At 44.5% G+C, this 18,319-nt stretch overlaps 1 protein-coding gene across 8 annotated transcripts in view; it reads right to left on the reverse strand.

Moving 5' to 3' along the window:
• Nucleotides 1-18,319, reverse strand: part of Traf3 (TNF receptor associated factor 3) — a 102,823-nt gene that overhangs the window by 24,617 nt on the left and 59,887 nt on the right. For 5 of the 8 annotated variants that reach the window (XM_055592864.1, XM_055592863.1, XM_055592869.1 and 2 more), the window contains 3 exons: nt 5,360-5,618; nt 4,024-4,075; nt 459-563 (listed from right to left, as the gene is read on the reverse strand). In XM_055592864.1, coding sequence (XP_055448839.1) covers nt 459-563; nt 4,024-4,075; nt 5,360-5,601 — 399 coding nt within the window. In that variant the 5' untranslated portion in view covers nt 5,602-5,618. Of the gene's footprint in view, nt 1-458; nt 564-4,023; nt 4,076-5,359; nt 5,619-6,782; nt 6,849-8,576; nt 8,708-18,319 lie in introns of those variants that run through there. The other 3 variants (XM_055592867.1, XM_055592866.1, XM_055592868.1) reach the window with 3 other exon arrangements.

Consider the following 18,319-nt stretch of genomic DNA (forward strand, 5'->3'; position numbering starts at 1 on the left):
CACACACACACACACACACACACACACACACACACACACACACACACCACATACACACTTGGGAATAGAGACTAAAACCTGTCTACCTTCCCATCTACAAAAACATCATCACACATACACACACACACCAACTCTTTATTCTAATTCAATTATCCACTCTGAATAAAATAAAAAAATTAAAAACAATAACAACCTTTAGTTATGTGAAATACTATGGCAGAAATAAAGTTCTAAAGTGCCTCTGAAATTAAAACCCAGCTCCACTTTCTTGACTTGCAGTAGGTGAAGAATGACCCTTCACTGACATCATGAAAAGTGATGATGTGTGTCCGATGGATTGAACACTTTCTTGCATGGTTTTACTGTAAAGAATAAGCACAGCACGATGGTGCCCAGGCAGACACCTGGGTGAGGCCACTACCCTACCAGGTATGCTCCTGGTGCCACTTGGCGCTTACCAGCAGGTGTCCCAGGGTCAGCTGCTCTGCACAGCCTCTGCCTTCATTCCGACAGCAGATCTGAAGGGCCAGAATCTCTCTCTTGCAGCAATTATCCTTAAACACCTGAATTGAAGAGTAGTTAGAGGATTAGTACTTCCTAATCTCCACATGTTGCAATTTTGGACAAGGCAAAACCACTCTAAAAATCCTAAGAGCAACTCTTAAGTGGGCCTCAGAAAGCATTAAGGACCATCTTAATTTCCATAAGTAGGATGAAGGAGCCGGCCCACTAAGAGACACCATTTAACTCATATAACCTTAACCACTATCTTTTATTAGGTAAACCAGAAGACATTTGGGGTGAAGACATTTTAGAGCATTATAGTCCTTGAGTACTGACATGGTCGCTGGACAAGGTGGGCTCAAGTTCCCGGCTATCAAGGAGCAGGCGGCCCTGGGCCACACCTCTTGCTAAAGGACTTAGCAACATGTTGGCAACTCAATACCCTGTACAAAAAGCATGTTAGAGAATCAGACCAACAGTTGTGGAGATGATGTTTTGGGACACTCTGTACAACAACTGTGGTTCCTTCTTGGTGTATGCTGCTTATAACTCAGTTTTTACCAAAACAAAACAAAACAAAACAAAACACTTTTTTCTTTTACTTTCTTTCCCCCTCAGGGCTGGGGATAGAGTCCCAGAGCCTTGAGCATGCTAGGGAAACACTCTACCACCAAACCACATACTAGCCCAAAAAAAGCCTTAAATACGTGTCACAAGGATGAGGTGGTACTGAACTATTCTCCTAAAAATGGACACCTGTTCTGCCTTTAGTTTTATTTTCGCTTAGAAAACAAGCAATCTGCCTCTAACAACAGTCTACAGCAGCTTAGCCCTGGGCATTTCTGAGATACTCCCACCCATCAACACTCAATGTCAGGAAGAGAGGGCACTTAATATGCCCTTTCCAAACATCCAGGCAGAAAAAGAACCAATAGCTGGTAAGACTGAAAAACAGAGCTGCTCCCAGTCAGTAAAGTGCTTGGTGTGTAAGCATGAAGATCTGGGTTTGGATTCTGACACCTACATAAAAATCAAGTGTGGTGTGCACCTGTAATCCCAGCGCTGGGGAGGCAGAAACAGGATCTGGAGCTTATTGGCCAGCTAGTCTATACTCTAGCCAATCAGCACACTCCAAGCAGGGTCAGTGACACAGCTTGTTTTAAAAACTAAGATGGAAGCTTCCATGGTGCATACACCTTTAATGCCAACACTTGGGAGGCAGAGGCAGAAGCAGAAGAATGAATCTCTGTGAGTTTGATGACAATCTGGTCTACACAGTGAGATCCAAGACAGCCAGGGCTACACAGAGAAACCTGTATCAATAAAAAAAAAAAGAAAGAAACAAAGAAAAAAAAAAAAGGGAAAGGAAAGGAAGGAAAGAAAGGAAATGAGAGAGAAAGAAAGAAAGAAAGAAAGAAAGAAAGAAAGAAAGAAAGAGAAAGAAAGAAAGGAAAAGAAATATTGATCACAATTGTGAATGAAACAGAGACTTTAAAAAGTCATCTTAACTTGTGGCTTTAACTTCTTTCAGTCACTTGTCAATTCATGTGAACAAGGAAGGTACTGCCATGTTAAGAAAAGGAGTGGGGTACGTGACCTGCTGCTTATAACAAATGACTGGAGTCTTCAGCAACAGATATATGCTAGTGTGCTAAGAAAAAGCGTGGATGGTTGGCTAACTTCCTAACTATCCTCAACAAGATCCACCAGATGCCCTTTTCCCTCCATCCCAGAAGCCAGGGACTCCTGTGGCCAACAGCCTCCACTGGGCTTCCCTGACCATCAAGTCCAGCACTTGCACATGCTTTTGACAGGAAGCCCCAGAGAAAGTCTTACTGTGGAAGTTCATAGCCTACATTAAAAAAATGTTAAAATTCATTAATCAAAATATTGGAATCACACACATTTTTATTGATATTTAAGTTCTTAAGAGTGAGTTGTTTCAAGCTACAAGTATGCCTGCAAGGGCTTAGCAGTATGTGGGTGGCCATGTGCCAGAGAAGAGAGTCTACACTGGGCTCAGGAGGAAGATGGGGAGAGCCTCAGTGGTATCCATTCTCTAAGTGTGCCAACACTGACACTCACACAGGCAGACAGGAGGCTGACCTCATTCCTTGTCTAAGCACTTCAATGCACTGGTGAAAGGGAGCAAGAACAAATTTAAAGAGGCCCTCCCCACTGCCATGTCCGAGGTAAAAGCTAGTGTCAAAGTTGAGTATAAGCTATAGGAGGCAGAAAGCTACGATGACAACAGTGATTTGACTACAGACAGTCACTGCCGTAACAGGCACCTCAGTACAACTCACCACTCCTTACACACCTTCCCGTGGAGTTAATAGGTCGTGCTGATACTATTATAGGCAAAACAACTGGCTCAGAGGACAGCGTGCCTTGCAGGAGTTATAGCTGAAGAGTGTCTGACTTTTCCTCTACCTCTAGTCTGCCCAGAGGCTCAACAGCACATGCAAGGCCTTGAACCTGCTGCACATTGTCAAAATTAGAGGCTGAGCATTGTGGCACACGTCTGCAATCCTAAGAGGCAGAGATAGGAGGACTGCCACGAGTTTCAGGCCAGTCTGGGCTACACAGAAAGAACCAATCTCAAAAAATTAAAACAAACAAACAAAAGCCAAAAACAAACAAAAACATGAGGGACTTGTCATGTATGGAGGCAGAGGCAGGTAGATCTCTGTGAGTTCAAGGCCAGCAGGGGCTGCATAGTGAAACTCTGTCTCAAAAAACAAACAAACCCCAAGAAGCTAGAGATCTATCTGTTGGTGGTGTGCTTGCCTAGAATACTTGAAGCCCCAGGATAGATCCTCAGTACTGCATAAACTAGATGTGGGAGTACCTACCTGTAATCCCAGAACTTGGGAGATAGAGACAGAAGGACCTCAGCTAGTGAGTTCAAGGCTAGTTTGAGCTAGCCAGCCTCCTACCCTAACCTCCCCATAAAAATATTAACTTTTTTTTTTAGAGATAAGGTCTCTGTATTATGTACCTCTGGCTGTCCTGGAACTTGCAATGTAGACCAGACTGGCCTCCAATTCCCAGAGAATCCACCTGCCTCTGCCTCCTAAATACTAGGATTAAAGGTGTGTATCACCATGCCCACTTAACTTTAAAGAGTAAAATAAAATTGAATTTTAATGCATTGTACAAAAGCTATGTAAAAATACAGTGGCTCAGAGAATAAAATATTTTCTGTGAAAACCTGGCAACCTGAATTGATCCCTAGAACCCACTTAAGGTTTGAAGGAGAGAATTCCACAAGGTTGTTCTCTGACCTCTACATGAACACTATAGCATATGTGCACCTCCCCCTAATCATAAATCAGGTAAAATTTAAACGGAATTCCAGAGCATCAATACAAGCAATGTGAAATGTGTTCACCACCGAAAAAGCCCAGCATGGTGGCATACCCCTGCACTCAGAGGCTGGGGCAAGAAAAGCTATTAAGTGAGGGGCCTGGACTAGAGAGCAAGCCTCTGTCTAAAGGAAGGAGAGGGTAAGAATACCTTGTCTTTGATGATACTTTCTTGGCACGCTGTACATTTTGGACTTGAGGAGCTGGAGGAAACAGAGTAAGTATGTTAGAGCAGGAGTCAGTTCCCTCCCCCAGGCTCACCAGGCACACAGAATGTTCTCCTTTGTACTCAGGCCTGCTCTAGCTTGAGGCAACAGGCATGACTCCAGGATGCCATGGAAAATCTAGTTTAAATACTAATTCACAGAAGAAAAAGAAGCAAACTTTAAATAATTATACATTTTCAAAAAGAAGCTATTACATTCACTAGCTCAGTCGCACTGGAAAGACTTAAAGAACACAAAAGTGACATCCTAGTAGTGCCACGCTAGTTCTCAGAGATGAGCCTCTGAGAGGAGCACCCACAGGTCTGAAGGCCTCCGATGCTCTGGTCTTGTGCTATACAAGCTCAGTATGTATAAAAATGCTAATGGCACCTGCATACAGAAGCTGCCTCTACACCCTCCAGAACCCCTCCCCTCCCCATAGGCCTGCCCAGAGCCTCAGTGGCTTCCAGTCCTAGAAAGTGGGTGAGCCTATTATATCATCACCAGGTTCAACTCGGGTCCTTTCACCCTCAGCAGGGAAAACCAAGCGGGCTGTACGGGTCCATGAGTGGGTACAGTGAGGGTGTGGGGTGCACAGGAAACTGGCTACTGGGCTTAGCCTAGGTCTCAGGCACCAAGCTGTGAGTAGCCAGTTGGGAAGAGGAACTGGTGTCCTTCTCAAGCTAGTGTGTCTAAGGGGACTGATGTGCAGTATGTCTTGTACTGATCGGAGTGCCAAGCACAATGCCCAACAAATATCCAAAGCTGCAGGATGAAGTTTTTCCCTGGCCAATTCAACTTCTGTCCTCTAACTCCAACTCGCCCTTGTGATTTTACCATAGCAACAACCCACCAGGCTAATGAGCTTCCTAGGGTCTTTCCTTAGGGAAGCATGCAGGCTTACATCTGCTCTCTTCATCTACCCTGACCCAGTGGCACCCTTCTGTTTAATAACTTATAATCATTTGACATCACCAACGTAAAACACAGACTTCTTGAGCAGAAGTTTGACACAGATGGGGGACACAGAGGCTTTATAGACAGTGCTGACACCACTAAGGAGAGTTCAGGGAAGAGCCTTGGGGAGGGAGATGTGGCGTAGGCAGGACAGGTACAGAAGCCTCGGAAGGCTCAGCCATGACATCTGCCCAAGTCCTCCTAAAGGCCTCCCAGGTGGACTTAGAAACAATAAAGGTCTTGAGAGAAACAGGTGAGGATGGGTGCAGCTGCCTGCCAGTCAGTCAGCCAGCCAGTCAGCCTGAGTACTTGTGCAGCACCCACCTGAGCAGGGCGGCCATGCAGCTCTCACAAAACCGGTGCCCACACTCAGTCTGCTTTGGGTTGCACAGCACCAGGCGGCACTTCTCACACTTATACTTGTCTTCCACAGTCTTCACAAACTTCTCCCGGTAGCCTCCTTGCTCCGGCACGAGCACCGCCCCTGCACTGCGATCGGGCTGTAGCTTCAGGGGTGGGTTGGGCTGTAGTGAGCCAGAAGCATCCATCTTTTTGCTTGCCTCCATCTTAGGAAAGAGGAATTCTGCCAGGAGAAAAGCAATGATAAATGTCAGTCATCCCCGTATCCCTTGGAAAGGCCTAACAAACATGGTTGAGAAAAGCCAAAGTGTGGAAGGATCGTACTCTCAGTATTTAAATAGTGTACCAGACTCCTTCCCAGCCTTAATCTGCCATGGAATGAGACATGAGCAAGTGACTTTCTTCTTTTTACTTTATCCAGATGGTATGGTAACAATGCTATTCAAAATACTTCCTGAAAAATATACTTAGTAAATTGTATTTCTAAAATTCTTTAAAATACACATAGTATTTTTCTGTGCCAAAACTTCATTCCAACCATTTGGCTCAAGCAACAGGCACTGTTGTTTCTATTATTTATTTTGTTTTTAATGGTGTGTGTGAGAGAGTGTGTGACCTACACATGAAGACACACATGTCAGTTCAGGTGCCCTTAGAAGCAAAAGGCATCAGATCCCCTAGAGCTGGAGTTTCAGGTGGCTGTAAATTACCTGATGGTAGTATCTGACTTGGGACCTCTGCTAGAGCAGTAGGCCCTCTTAACCCCTCAGCCATCTCTCCAGCAACAGCCATTCTTGGCCAGTTGTGTTCTGGTTAACTCTCTGATCATAACACCCACCACACCGATAAAGCCAACTCAGACCTGTGGCTAAAACACTATCTCTGTTCCAGCAGTAGTACTTACTGTAAATGAGGTGCATCCAGAACACAAGAGCCATGTATGAGTGTGCAGGGATGCAGGGAGGGCCCTTGTTTCTGCTCTTATTTTACCTGGATCAACCCGAGTTAGGCCCCACACAACAGAGTCACAGTACTGTCACATGGAGCCTGTGAGAAGCACAGGTTTTGTGGGGCTGAGGTCCAGGTACAAAGGTGCTCAGGTCAGGCCTGGCAGAGGGACATGAAACTGGATGGGTCTCCTGAGCCCCTGGGCAGGTTCACTTCCCACACCTGGCTACCAGTCTGTCTGCTTTCCACCATGATGGACAATGAGAACACTCTCCAAATCAGCCACAAAGATAGGCAGCTCTGCCAGCTGAACCATGAGATCAAGTAAGCAAAAATAAGCATGAACACAAAGCAGTTGACCAGGTCCCTGAGAAAACATTGACTTTAATGAAAAATCATAGCCACCACCAATAAACACACACTAGCACTGACTACTCACCTTCAGTATCTGCCAGTACTTGCTGATGGCATAGATAAAATGAGCCCAGATGGTGGTAGAAAAGCTGGTTGCTCTTTTCTTACTTCCTGAATATTCTACAATCAGGGTTGGGTTTTATAACACGGAGTTGTGAATGATGGACAGTTGCAGTCTGTTAGTATACAGTGAAGGTCCTCAGACATTTTTGCTGAGTGGGCCCTGCTCCACCTCTATGTGACCTGTCAGGCACTGATACACTTTGTCTCAGCTCAGCTTGCACAGCCCGAGCCTGTTCCCTGTGCTCCTCAGGAGGGATGCAGGTCAGAGAAGACCTGCAGAAAGACGCTGTGCTGGTCTCCAAAGCACAAAGTTTCCTTTCTTGTCTTTCTACTCCCAGTCCTTTCCCACATGATACCATGTGCCTACTAGCTAAACACACTCTTTCTAAAGTTACCAGCTCCCTTAAAAAAAAAAAAAAAGCATTGTGCTCTTTTCTGCCTAATTTATTTTTGCTACTTAAAAAATGCCTGGATTTGACTGGGCATGGATATAGTTCACTTGGTTGAGAGTTGGTCTGAATTTGATCCCTAGTATCATATAAAATAGGTCATACATGTACTCCTAGCTCTTAGGAGGCAAAGGATCAGGAGTTCAAGGTCAGCCTCAACTATACAGTGAGTTTGAGGCCAGTTTGGGATCCATGAGAACCATCTCATAGAAACAAAACCCTCCAAACCCAAACAGGATGGATCTTTTCAGCTCACAATTCCTGCAGGATCTCCCTTCAGGATCTCCCTCACTTCTCTTGTCAGTGTGGGACTCAGGGCTATGAACTAGGATTAGGAACCCCCACAAACCACAGGGCAAGTACAAGTGCTCAGGAGAAGGGCTGAGTCACCCTCTTCCCTAAAGCCCTACTCATGTACTGCTTTCTGGTATTCTTTCTGAGGTGCAAGGAAAAAAATGTTTTCTGGCTAGGGATGTACAAAATGGCTGTCAGCAGCAGACAAATTAGTGAACTGATAGTCTAGCCACACCTGGGTAAGCTTTAATAAAAAAGAATGCTGATGTGGTAAAATGAAGAAGCCTGTGTGAAATCTACAGATGTGTAAAACTAAGTTTTCAAGATGACTTTAAGGGGTCATTTGAGTCCTACAGTCTGCATCTGAGAAGCTTGTTCACAGAAATGACAGTTTACCTTTCTGAGCTCTATGTGAAAGTGGCCTGCATGGAAGATGTGCAGGGAGCTCACTGGCTGCCTACCAGCAACCATTCTGTGCCCCTGCTGATACTCCAGTACCCCTGAACAGCCCAGCCTCAGTGTCCCCTTCTTCCTCTGAAAGAGCTCCAAGCCATCCTTTTGTATGCGTGTTCCATGGGACTGCCCCCTGGAGAAGCGCAGACTAGGACAGGGCTGGGATTTGGATCTCTTCAGCTGCCTGAAAACCCCCAGGTGCTCAGAGCAGTGCCTATCAGGTAGTGAGGGCTTGGTATCACTTACTGAGGTAAGAGAAAGACGAGGTCTGGGTTACTCACCTCAGTGATTTCTGTGAAAAACTGACTGCAGGAACAGAGAACTTTCGTAACTGATCTAATTTTGTGCAACATGAAAACCAACAAGGGTTTCAGCTACTCATAGCTTCAATCTGGTGATCTACAGTGCTCAGGAAGCTGTGTTCAAGTAACAGTCTCATGACAAGAGATACCGGTTTCTACTTCTGAGTGTCTTAGTTATGGTTCCTGTTGCTGTGAAGAGAAGTCATGACCACGCCAACTACTTTTATAAAAGAAAGCATTTAACTGAAGCTTGCTTACAGGTTCAGAGGTTTATAGTCCATTATCCTCATGGCAGGAAGCATGGCGGCACACAGGGAGACATGATACTGGAGAGGGAGAATTCTACATCTGGATCCAAAGGCAGCAGAATGAGCAAACTACTGGGCCTGCTTTGGACATTTGAAACAAAGGCCACCATTACTGACACACTTTCTCCAACAAGGCCACATGAAGTCAAACAAGGCCATACCTAATACCACTTCCTAAGCATTAAAATATATGAGTCTGTGGGTGACACTCTTACTCAAATCATCACATTCTACTCCCTGACCATCACAGGCTTGCAGAAACGCATTCAGTCCAACTTCAAAAGTCCACTCTTTAAAAGTCCAAAGCCTCTTCTGAGACTCATGGCAATCTCTTAGCATAATTCCCTATAAAATCAAAATCAAAAAGCAGATCACATATTTCCAACATATAATGGCATAGAATACACATTATCATTCCAAAAGGGAGGAAAGGGAGCACAGTGAGGAAATACTGGACCACAGCAAGAACGAAAACCAGCTGGGCAAACTCTCAACTCACCATCTCCATGTCCAATGTCAAAAGGCTCTTCAGATCTCCAACTACTTTCAGCTTTGTTGACTGAAACACACACTTCTCTTTTCTGATTGAAAAGAGAAGTCTGCACCCAGTCTGCAGCTTTCCTTGGCAGGTATTCCATGATTCTGTCATCTCCAACATCTTGGGGTCTCCAGGGCAATCCTGGCTTCACCTGCACAGCTTCACGAAAAGGCCTCTCTAGGCTTCTACGCAGGGACACCTCTGACACAAGCCTGGCATCAGTGGCTTTCCTTTGTCATGTACGGGGATTCCAAAATCTGTTTCTTCTGTCCTTGATTCTAAAGCCAGAATTGCCTGACCAAAGCTGCCAAGTTCTGATTCTTGCTAGGGCAGGAACATGGCCCTTTGTTCAAATATATTTTCAACAGCTCTCTAGGTTTCCTTCACTACATAAGCGTGGCTGTCTTGGAACTAGATCTATACACAACACTGGTCTTAAACTCAGAGATCCTCCGGCCTCTGCCTACTTGAATGCCAGGATTAAAGGTATGTACCACCACTCCCTGCCCTAAGTTTTTCTTTAATTCCTTTTCAAAAATTGGATGCTTGGCTGAATGGAGTCTTGCTCTTAGGTCATCACTCCTTTTTTCCACTTAGCATCAGTCTTTTCTTTAATCTGTTTATCTCTTTGAACAATGGACTTGACTCCATACTTCCTGGTGCTCCTTCTCTCCTCAAACTGTACATTTTGTATTTTTTTTTTTCTTACTTAGCTTGTTCCTTTTCATTATAGAGCTGCATAACCAAGCAACAGTCAATACTAGGCTGACTGAAAATCTCCTCTGCCAAAGGCATTATAATTCTTCAATTTAGCTTCAGGCAGATATTTATTGGACAAGGTCAGAAAGCAGACACATTTGTTACCAAAACATCACACAAACAATCTCTAGTCTACATACTAATATTCTTATCCTCTAAAACCTCTTGAGCCAGGCCATCATTTCCTACATTGCTCTCAGCATGACTGTCTTTCATGCTTCTAAAAGTATAGCCCATTAAGCCCCACTTAAAGCATTTAACTGCTTTCCTAATCCAAAGCCCCAAAGTCCAGATTTCGCCAAGAAGAAGCCACATGGTCAGGTTTGTCACAGCAATATTGCACTCCTGGCTTCCAACTTCTGTTTTAGTTAGGGTTTCTATTGCTGTGAAGAGATGTCATGACCACAGCAACTCCTAAGTTCTACATCTGGATCCAAAGGCAGCAGAAAGAGAGTGAACCGCTGGGCCCGGTGTAGGCATTTGAGTGCACCCCTCAGTGACACACTTCCTCCAACAAGGCTACACCTCCTAATGCCACTCCCTAAGCATGGAAGTATAAGCCTATGGGGAACATTCTTATTCAAACCACCACACTGAGGGGCCAAGCTAATGTTGAGTAAGTTTCTTTCTTCTTTTATGGTATGTTGTGCTCTACATAAACATGTAGAGACTACAATGCAGGTCTCTGTTTTTGTAGAATGCCAAAGAAAAACAAACACATAAAAAAAAAAAAAAAACTACACCAAGCATATAACAGAAGCCTTACAGCAATCTGCTGCAAAAGGCACGGAGTACCTGGGGCTGGCAGGTGTGTCAGGCCTCACCTCGCCGCTCCTAGGCACCCCCGAGTGTCCACACCCTCATAGAGCCATTCGTGAGCTCAGCGGTTGTCAAGTAACCAGCTTCAGAAAACAGGAGCCAAGGAATGGTGCAGTAGGACTGTGCTACACATTTCCCCAGCACTGGGAACCTGAAAAACCACCTGAATAGAGTGCCCAGGGCAGGAGCCCAGACACAGCAGGGACCAGTTCTGCAAGGAGCCAGGAGAAGAAGATTGGGACTGCTAGGTGGTGTGAGGCTTCTTGGTAGGAAGGTAAGAAAATTCTGGAACTAGAGTGACAGCTATAGCATTCTAAAAGTAGACTAAAGTCACTGAGCTTGTACTTTAAAGGGAGTGAATTTTCCATTTTAATGTAAAATCTGGATGTAAACAAATATAAAAATAATTTACTCAAAATAATACAATTTAAGTTTGATTGGCTTGTGATACCTAATAGACAGAGCAGGTCATATTCCCCCTAGTGCTAAAGGTATACACAGAGTTGCAAGCTGTGGACAACCTAGTCCTCAGGAGCACAAGATTCTCATTTTTACTGTAACAGTCCACATTCTCAGAAAGCAAACAAGACAAGAACAATTCCAGGTTTCCTGATTGCAACTACCCAGCAGACAACTCAGCCAACACACAAGCAGGCAAACAGCCATTTCTCCCTCCACAAACTGTGTCAAACATCTGAATTAAGCCATAGTTTACATTTGCTTCCAACAATGTACCTGAAAAACTCTCCTATCAGCACATGAGCATCTGAATTAGTATTATTTCTTATTCTATGCTACTTTTTATTGAAGTGTCTTTCACTCACGTATGGTAACCTCAGAAGAGTTTTACCATATAGCTTAATACTGACAGTTAAACTATTTTCACCAGTAGATAATGTTTTTACACAGGGACACTGACTACACATGGATGATATGCCACAGTAATTGCAAGGACTTTTTTTTTTTCTTTTCTTTTCCGAGTTTCTCTGTATAGCCCTGGCTGTCCTGGAACTCACTGTGTAGGCCCAACTGGCATTGAACTCACAGAGATCACCCTGCCTCTGCCTCCCAAGTGCTGAAATTAAAGGCATGCACCACCAAAGCCCAGCCTGTGGTTTCTTTAAATTACATTTATTTATTGGGGGAGGCTGAAGGGAGAGTGAGTGTACGTCACAGCATATCAGAGGACAATTTGCAAGAGTCAGTCCTCTCCTTCCCTCATATAAGTCTCAGGAATCAAACCAGTCAGCAAGTTTGGCAGCAAGAGTCCTTACCCACTGAGCCATCTTACTGGCCTCCATGTAGCTTTTGTGCATGCATGCACGTGCACAGCACTAGGGCTGGCTTAGAACTAAGAGATGGGCCTTGTTTGGCCTCTAGAGTGCTGGGATTAAAGGTGTGTGTTTACCATGTCCATGTCTCTTTTTAATTGCAAAGCTAGCAAAATGTTTAGCTGCATTTCTTAAAACATACACACAGGGTACAGTAACTGTGTTTCTACAGGCAATATATTTAAGCCAAAAGGTTAACCATGCTCTCTACCCCAATTAGGGAGTCTGCTTTTCGCAGAACACACAGGGTCAGCGGCATGCTACTCTCCAGAGGTTGATGACAACCTGAGAGTCCTTCTCAGAACATGGATTCCAGTGCCTTTCCCAGATTCCTATGCACAAATAAAGGTAATATTTTGTTTGTTTTGCAACAGAAAGCTTCTTACAAGTTGTTGTGTTCAAAAGTGCCCTGAAGTTAACTGACCACAGACCAGAGGCGCTCCCTCATAAGAAGGAAGGAGCCTGGGATGCAGGGTGGTGCTAGAGTACATGGGCAAGGGCCTTGAACTAATCCTCAATCCTTCTTAACTCAAAAATTAATAGGATAGCTTTAAATATAAGAGATTTAGAGTAGACAAATGTTGAAAAAGAGTGAGACGCACAATTTCTGGTTTTAAAGTGCACTGATCAGATCAGCATTCAGGGTCTGGTATTAGCATAGAGCTGAAGGGCTGGTAGTGGTCACTGGTTAGAAGGTGCTTAGACACCTGTCTCCACCTTCCCTTCCAAGCAGTCAGTTCTAAGATCTCTCTGGGTCGGATCTTTTCTTTGCTTAGGAACATGGACTATGTGATCCCAGATACATACTGTGATCATGCGCAACATACACAGAGCCATGAAATGACCGCTTCAGTCATGGCCTGTGTGCTGCTCCTTCCTCGTGTACTCCCATGTCTCTCTAAATGTGAACATCACCTGAACTTTTTGTCCCCCTCTCTCTTATTAGCACTCCTATGTTTAAGTCTTTGTTTTATGTGTATGGGTGTTTTGCTACATGTAAATGTCTAGGCTTGTCTGGTGCCCAGCAAATCAGAAGAAAGTGTTAGATTCCTGGAACTAGAATTCTAGATAGTTGTGAGCTCCCTTATGGGTGCTGGGACTCAAACCAGGGTCCCCCTCTCTCAGACCTTTGTTTTATTGAGACTCATAGTCCAGGCTGGCTTCAAACTTACTATGCAGCCGAGGATGACCTTGAATCCTTGATATTCCTGCCTCTACACCTCAAATGCTGGGATTACAGGTGTGAGCTACCACATCCAGCTCACGTTTCTCTTTCTATAGATACACTGCCCTGTCACTATCATTATAAAAACGCTCCATGTTTACTGGGGGAGTCACTTCACCTTGCTGCTGCAGTAATGGTACTCACCAAGCACAACGGTGTTCCAGTTCCTACACTATGTTCAGTCAGCTCCGAACATCCTAACTCATCTCTTTTGAGGCACATGGACAAACTTCTCTAGAGCACACACCATAGATTAAGGATTGCAGGATTAGCAAATAAAGTCTTCATGTCAAATCTAGATAGCAGCCTAGTTTTCTAAGGCCATAAACTCAGAATGATTTTTAGGTTTTAAAATACAAAGACAAAACGAAGACCATGTAATAAAAACCACAGATGGTCCCACAAACGTGGCATATTGACACTTTTGCTCTTTATGGCAACAGTGTGGTAGGATTAGCCCTGAACTGTGTTAGATGTGCAGAGAAACTGCTGGTGCCAGGTTGCAGAAATGGCCAGCTTCATGAGGGAATTCCAGAGAACTCTCTTGAGATATCCGTACTCCCACAAGCAGCCTTACCCACATGTGGAGTTACAGACCTCTGCAAACTCTGCCACGCCAACCATAGGTAGAAGAAGCGGTTTCCTCTGCCTCTTGACCACAGCAAACACAGAAGCCTTCTGTGACCTCAGAGGAGGGAAGGTGGTTAGAAATGGACCTCAGTGACGCCCGAGCATGTCTGAGGCTAGCCCAGGTTATATAAGACCCTGTCTTTAAACGTGTGGACTGTGAGTGCAGGCGCTCGGGAGGTAAAGACATCTGCCAAAAAAAATCTGGCAGTCTAAGCTTGATCCCTGAGACCTACACAGTGGAAGGAGAACTGACTCCCCCAAGCCTTCCTCTGACCTTCACACATGTGCTATGGCAAGCACACCTACACACCAACACATCACAATATCACGAAAAAAAAAATATATATATATATATATACACACACACACACACGGTGTGAGAGAGAAAGAGAGAGGAGTGGATGGGAGGGTTTCTCTGTGTAGCCTTGGCTGTCCTAAAACTCACACTGTAGACCAGGCTATCCTCAAACTCAAAGATCTGCCTGCCTCTGCCTCCTGAGTGCTAGGACTAAAGACATGTGCCACTACACTCAGCTATAATTTTTTTTAAGCCAGGATTTCTCTTTAGAACACTCTCTGGCTTGAACATTTTTCAAAAGGGGAAAAAAAAAAAAAAAAAAAAAAAAAGCTTAGGTAGCTCTTTGCTCAAGACCAGCTAGATAAACATAGTAAATTTCAGGTTAACCGGAGATAGAAACATTGAAACCTCATCTCAAAATAACAAAACCAAAACTAGGATGGAGAGATGGCGGAACAGTTAAGAACACATGCTGCTCTTCCAGAGGTCCAATTCCCAGGACTCACTTGGCAGTTCACTCTGATTCTAGGTGGTCTGAGCTCTCTTCTGATCTCCTTAGGCATGCACATAACATAGACATACATGCAAACAAAACATTCGTACACATCAACATTTTTTAAATAAAATAAAAATGTAAAAACAACAAGGGCTGGCAAGATGGCTCAGCAGGTAGAAGGACTTTGTCAAGTGTGACTATTGCTCAGTCCTGGGACACACATGGCAGAAGAGGAGAACTGAGCCCTGCAAGTTGTGCTGTGGTCTCCACACAGTGCTATGAGGTCAAACACACACAGCATGTATTAAATTGATAAAGAAATCTCAACTAAAAGTGAGGAGGTAGGACCCCAGGTCTGGTAACCCTCAGGAAACAGTGAGCACACTCCCCACAGCCACACAGTGACTTAAGAGCAGAGAGGAGTAAAGATCCTAGAAATGAGCCTTGAGAAAGCCACCCTGAGGAGATGTGTAAACGAAACACGGGCAATCAAAGGACAAGGGGCCAAGACGACAGCTCGCGTGGGCTATGGAGCATGGATTGTGAGGACAGTGGATTCCGACAGTGGCCACTTCACCACGTCTGTCTCTTGATCGTGGGTGGGGACAGCACCTACAAGTTCAGCACCCAAAGACTTAAGTTCAAAGACTTCCAAATTAAAACAAAAACATTTGTATAAATTAAGTTCCTACAGTTAGACAGCTACATTTCTAAAATGGCTGTCACAAGGACATCCTCAGGAATCCCCATATCCCACCTGTAGACCATGCAATAGCATCAGGAAAAAAAAATGCAGAATCAGTCTTTGGAATCTCTCTACACAGAAGACTGTGGAAACCTTTGATTAGATTTCATTATTGGATAGAATACTTTGATTTCACTTATTTTTGCATGGCTATAGATACAGTATACCTGCCCTAAAATTTAGATTTAACAATTATAAGCTAATAAAATTTCATATTTATAACTGTATTAAAGAAAAATTATGTTGGTTCAGTAAAATGTGTTAAAGATGGAGTTTGAGACAACTTTAGGGTCTGTCAACTAATGTGCAACAGCCTGAGCTAGGGAAACAACACGGAATATCCAAGCCGAGAAACTGCACGAATATAAATCTGGGTGATGTGGCAGGTCACCCACATGATGGAGCCTGAGACTACTGGCTAATACCTCCCTTCCATCCCCAGGAAAGCAAGTGGAAAAAAAGTTTGCTTCCAAACTCTGCTTTTGCGGAGCAGAAATGGTACTCTAGGCAAGGAGTTACAGTGAAGGGAACGCATGACACAGCTAGGTAATCTAGTTCTAGAACCGGAACTCTGTGCTGTCCTTCAAGCAGACTTAGTGCTCTGCTCTTTACCATCTGCTGGATTGTCACATTTCATATATTTATCTGAAGGCCTTATTTTATCCAACATAAGATAGCTCTAACCTGAGGACATGCTGTCCACAGTGTCCAGGCAGCTGTCTTGGACACCTGGCTTATACATGTGATGCAGCAGAATGGATGGTGATGTCACACTTCCTCTATCTTCATCACTAAAAGCTCTACTCTTGTGATTTGGCTACATTTTAATTTTGGATCTTAGAAACTAGAAACAAAAGCACATCTGCTGGCCAAAGTGTTCCAAAAAACTGGAAAGCCCAGGGAAAACAAAAAAAAGGGAAGCATCAGATAAAGAACATGGCCCCTGCCAGCAAGAAAGGATGACAGCATTCTTGCGGAGAACAAGCTTAACATCCAGTCAGGCAGGGAAATCTGTGCCATCTAGTGAGGCCGGTGAGGAAGGGGAGGGAGGGTGATGAGAAGGCAGGTGTGCTCTGACAAGAAGGATAACTGCTGAAGACCTGCACTTCCGCATGGGCCTTGGCGCAGCAGCAACCTTCAAGATTCCTGATGCCAGGCGCTACACCAGTGGCCCCACACCGCAGACAGGCGAGGAGAGCAGGAGCACCTGTCTTAGTTACCTGTCCGTGGCTGTCTTATCACTGATCTGAACATCGCAGCTTAAGGAAGGGTTTACTTTAGCTCACAATTTGAAGGTTCAGCTGAACAGGGGGGGGGGGGTCATGAGGCAGCTGGTTACACTGCATCAGTAGTCAAGAAGCAGAGAGGAGAGTGCTGGTGCTCAGTTCACTTTCTCCTTTTAATTTATTCTACTACCTCAACCCAGGAAATAATGCAGTCTGCATACAATGGTGGACTTTCCTCCTCTAGTAAACCTTCTTGGAAACACCTTGTTAAACACATCCAGAGGTATGTTTCCATGGTGATTCTTAATTCAGACAACTGTTCAGAGAGAGAGAGAATGAAAGACACAGACCAACTCACCCAAACTGACAGGAGCAAAGAACTAAATTACAGATAAGAGCCTGCAACTATTATTAGGGAGCCCATTTGGAGACTGAGCTGCCATGGGCTACCTCTGTGAAGGAGATCCAGGTTATCTCCATGAATGGTCCTTGGTTGGCTGTCTCTGACATGAACTCAGTTGCTAGTTCTTTGATCACCTCCCCCTGAGAGGGGAGCCGCTTAACCAGGCCACAGAGGAAGACTATGAAAGACAGTCCTGATGAGACCTGATAGACTAAGATCAGATGGAAGGGGAGGAGGTCCTCCACTATCAGTGAACTCAGGAAGGGGCATGGGAGGAGATAAGGAAGGGAGGGAGGGTGAGATTGGGAGGGAAAGAGGGTGGGGTTACAGCAGAGATACAAAGTGAATAAACTATAATCAATTAAAAAATTATATTAAAAAAGGCAAAAAAAAAGCTTGCAACTATAAGAAAATAGCAGCCACTTGCTGCTCGACATTACTCCTTGATTCATACAGTTTAGGCATTTACTTTTAAGATTTACTTATTTTTAGTTTTTATATATGACTGTTTTATCTTACCTATATGTCTACCACACGCATGGTACTCAGGGAGGCAAGAAGATGGCATTGGATTCCCTGGAACTGGAGTTACAGGTGACTGGTAATTAAACGCTGGTGCTGGGAACCAAAACCAGGTCTTCTACAAGAATAATAAGTGTTCTTAATTGCTGAAGCATCTCTCCAGCCTCACAATTCAGGAGTTTTAAAGCACTGCTTGTAGACGCAGGCCTGCAGCTCTCCTGGCCTATAGCTGGAGTCTTGCCCTCTGGTCAGAGGAAGGACAGAGCCCAAAGCTCAAGCTACTCTTCAGGCCTCCAATAGCAGGCGACATCTTTTCAGGGGAGGCTCTGCCTGTCTAACCGAAAGAGAATAAAAAGGCTGGGGAGGTGGGCTGTGATTCCCTCTCCTAGAGTGTTAATTTTACAAAAAAATGGATCCAAAGAGCAAGAAACATGACCATATTAAGGAGGTGCTTACAATGCTTAAATCAAACTTTAGAATAAAATGTGGTGTTCCAGTCAAGAGCTTTCGGGTCTCCTTCCATTCTCCCTCAGACTCGCCATTTCTGTTGCAAGTTCTAATCCAAATCCTCCCCACCCCTCTGAACACTTGGCACTGCTCTACCTGGGAAGGGCATGGGTCTTTAAGAAAGAAAGCAGCACTTTCTCTCCATCTGAAACATGTGAAAAATGTTAGCTACCTATTTTTTGGTCACTGTGAAA

The sequence above is a fragment of the Psammomys obesus genome, unplaced genomic scaffold (genome assembly GCF_907164565.1).
Source record: "Psammomys obesus unplaced genomic scaffold, mPsaObe1.curated_primary_1811, whole genome shotgun sequence".
In the NCBI taxonomy this organism is placed as follows: Eukaryota; Metazoa; Chordata; class Mammalia; order Rodentia; family Muridae; genus Psammomys; species Psammomys obesus.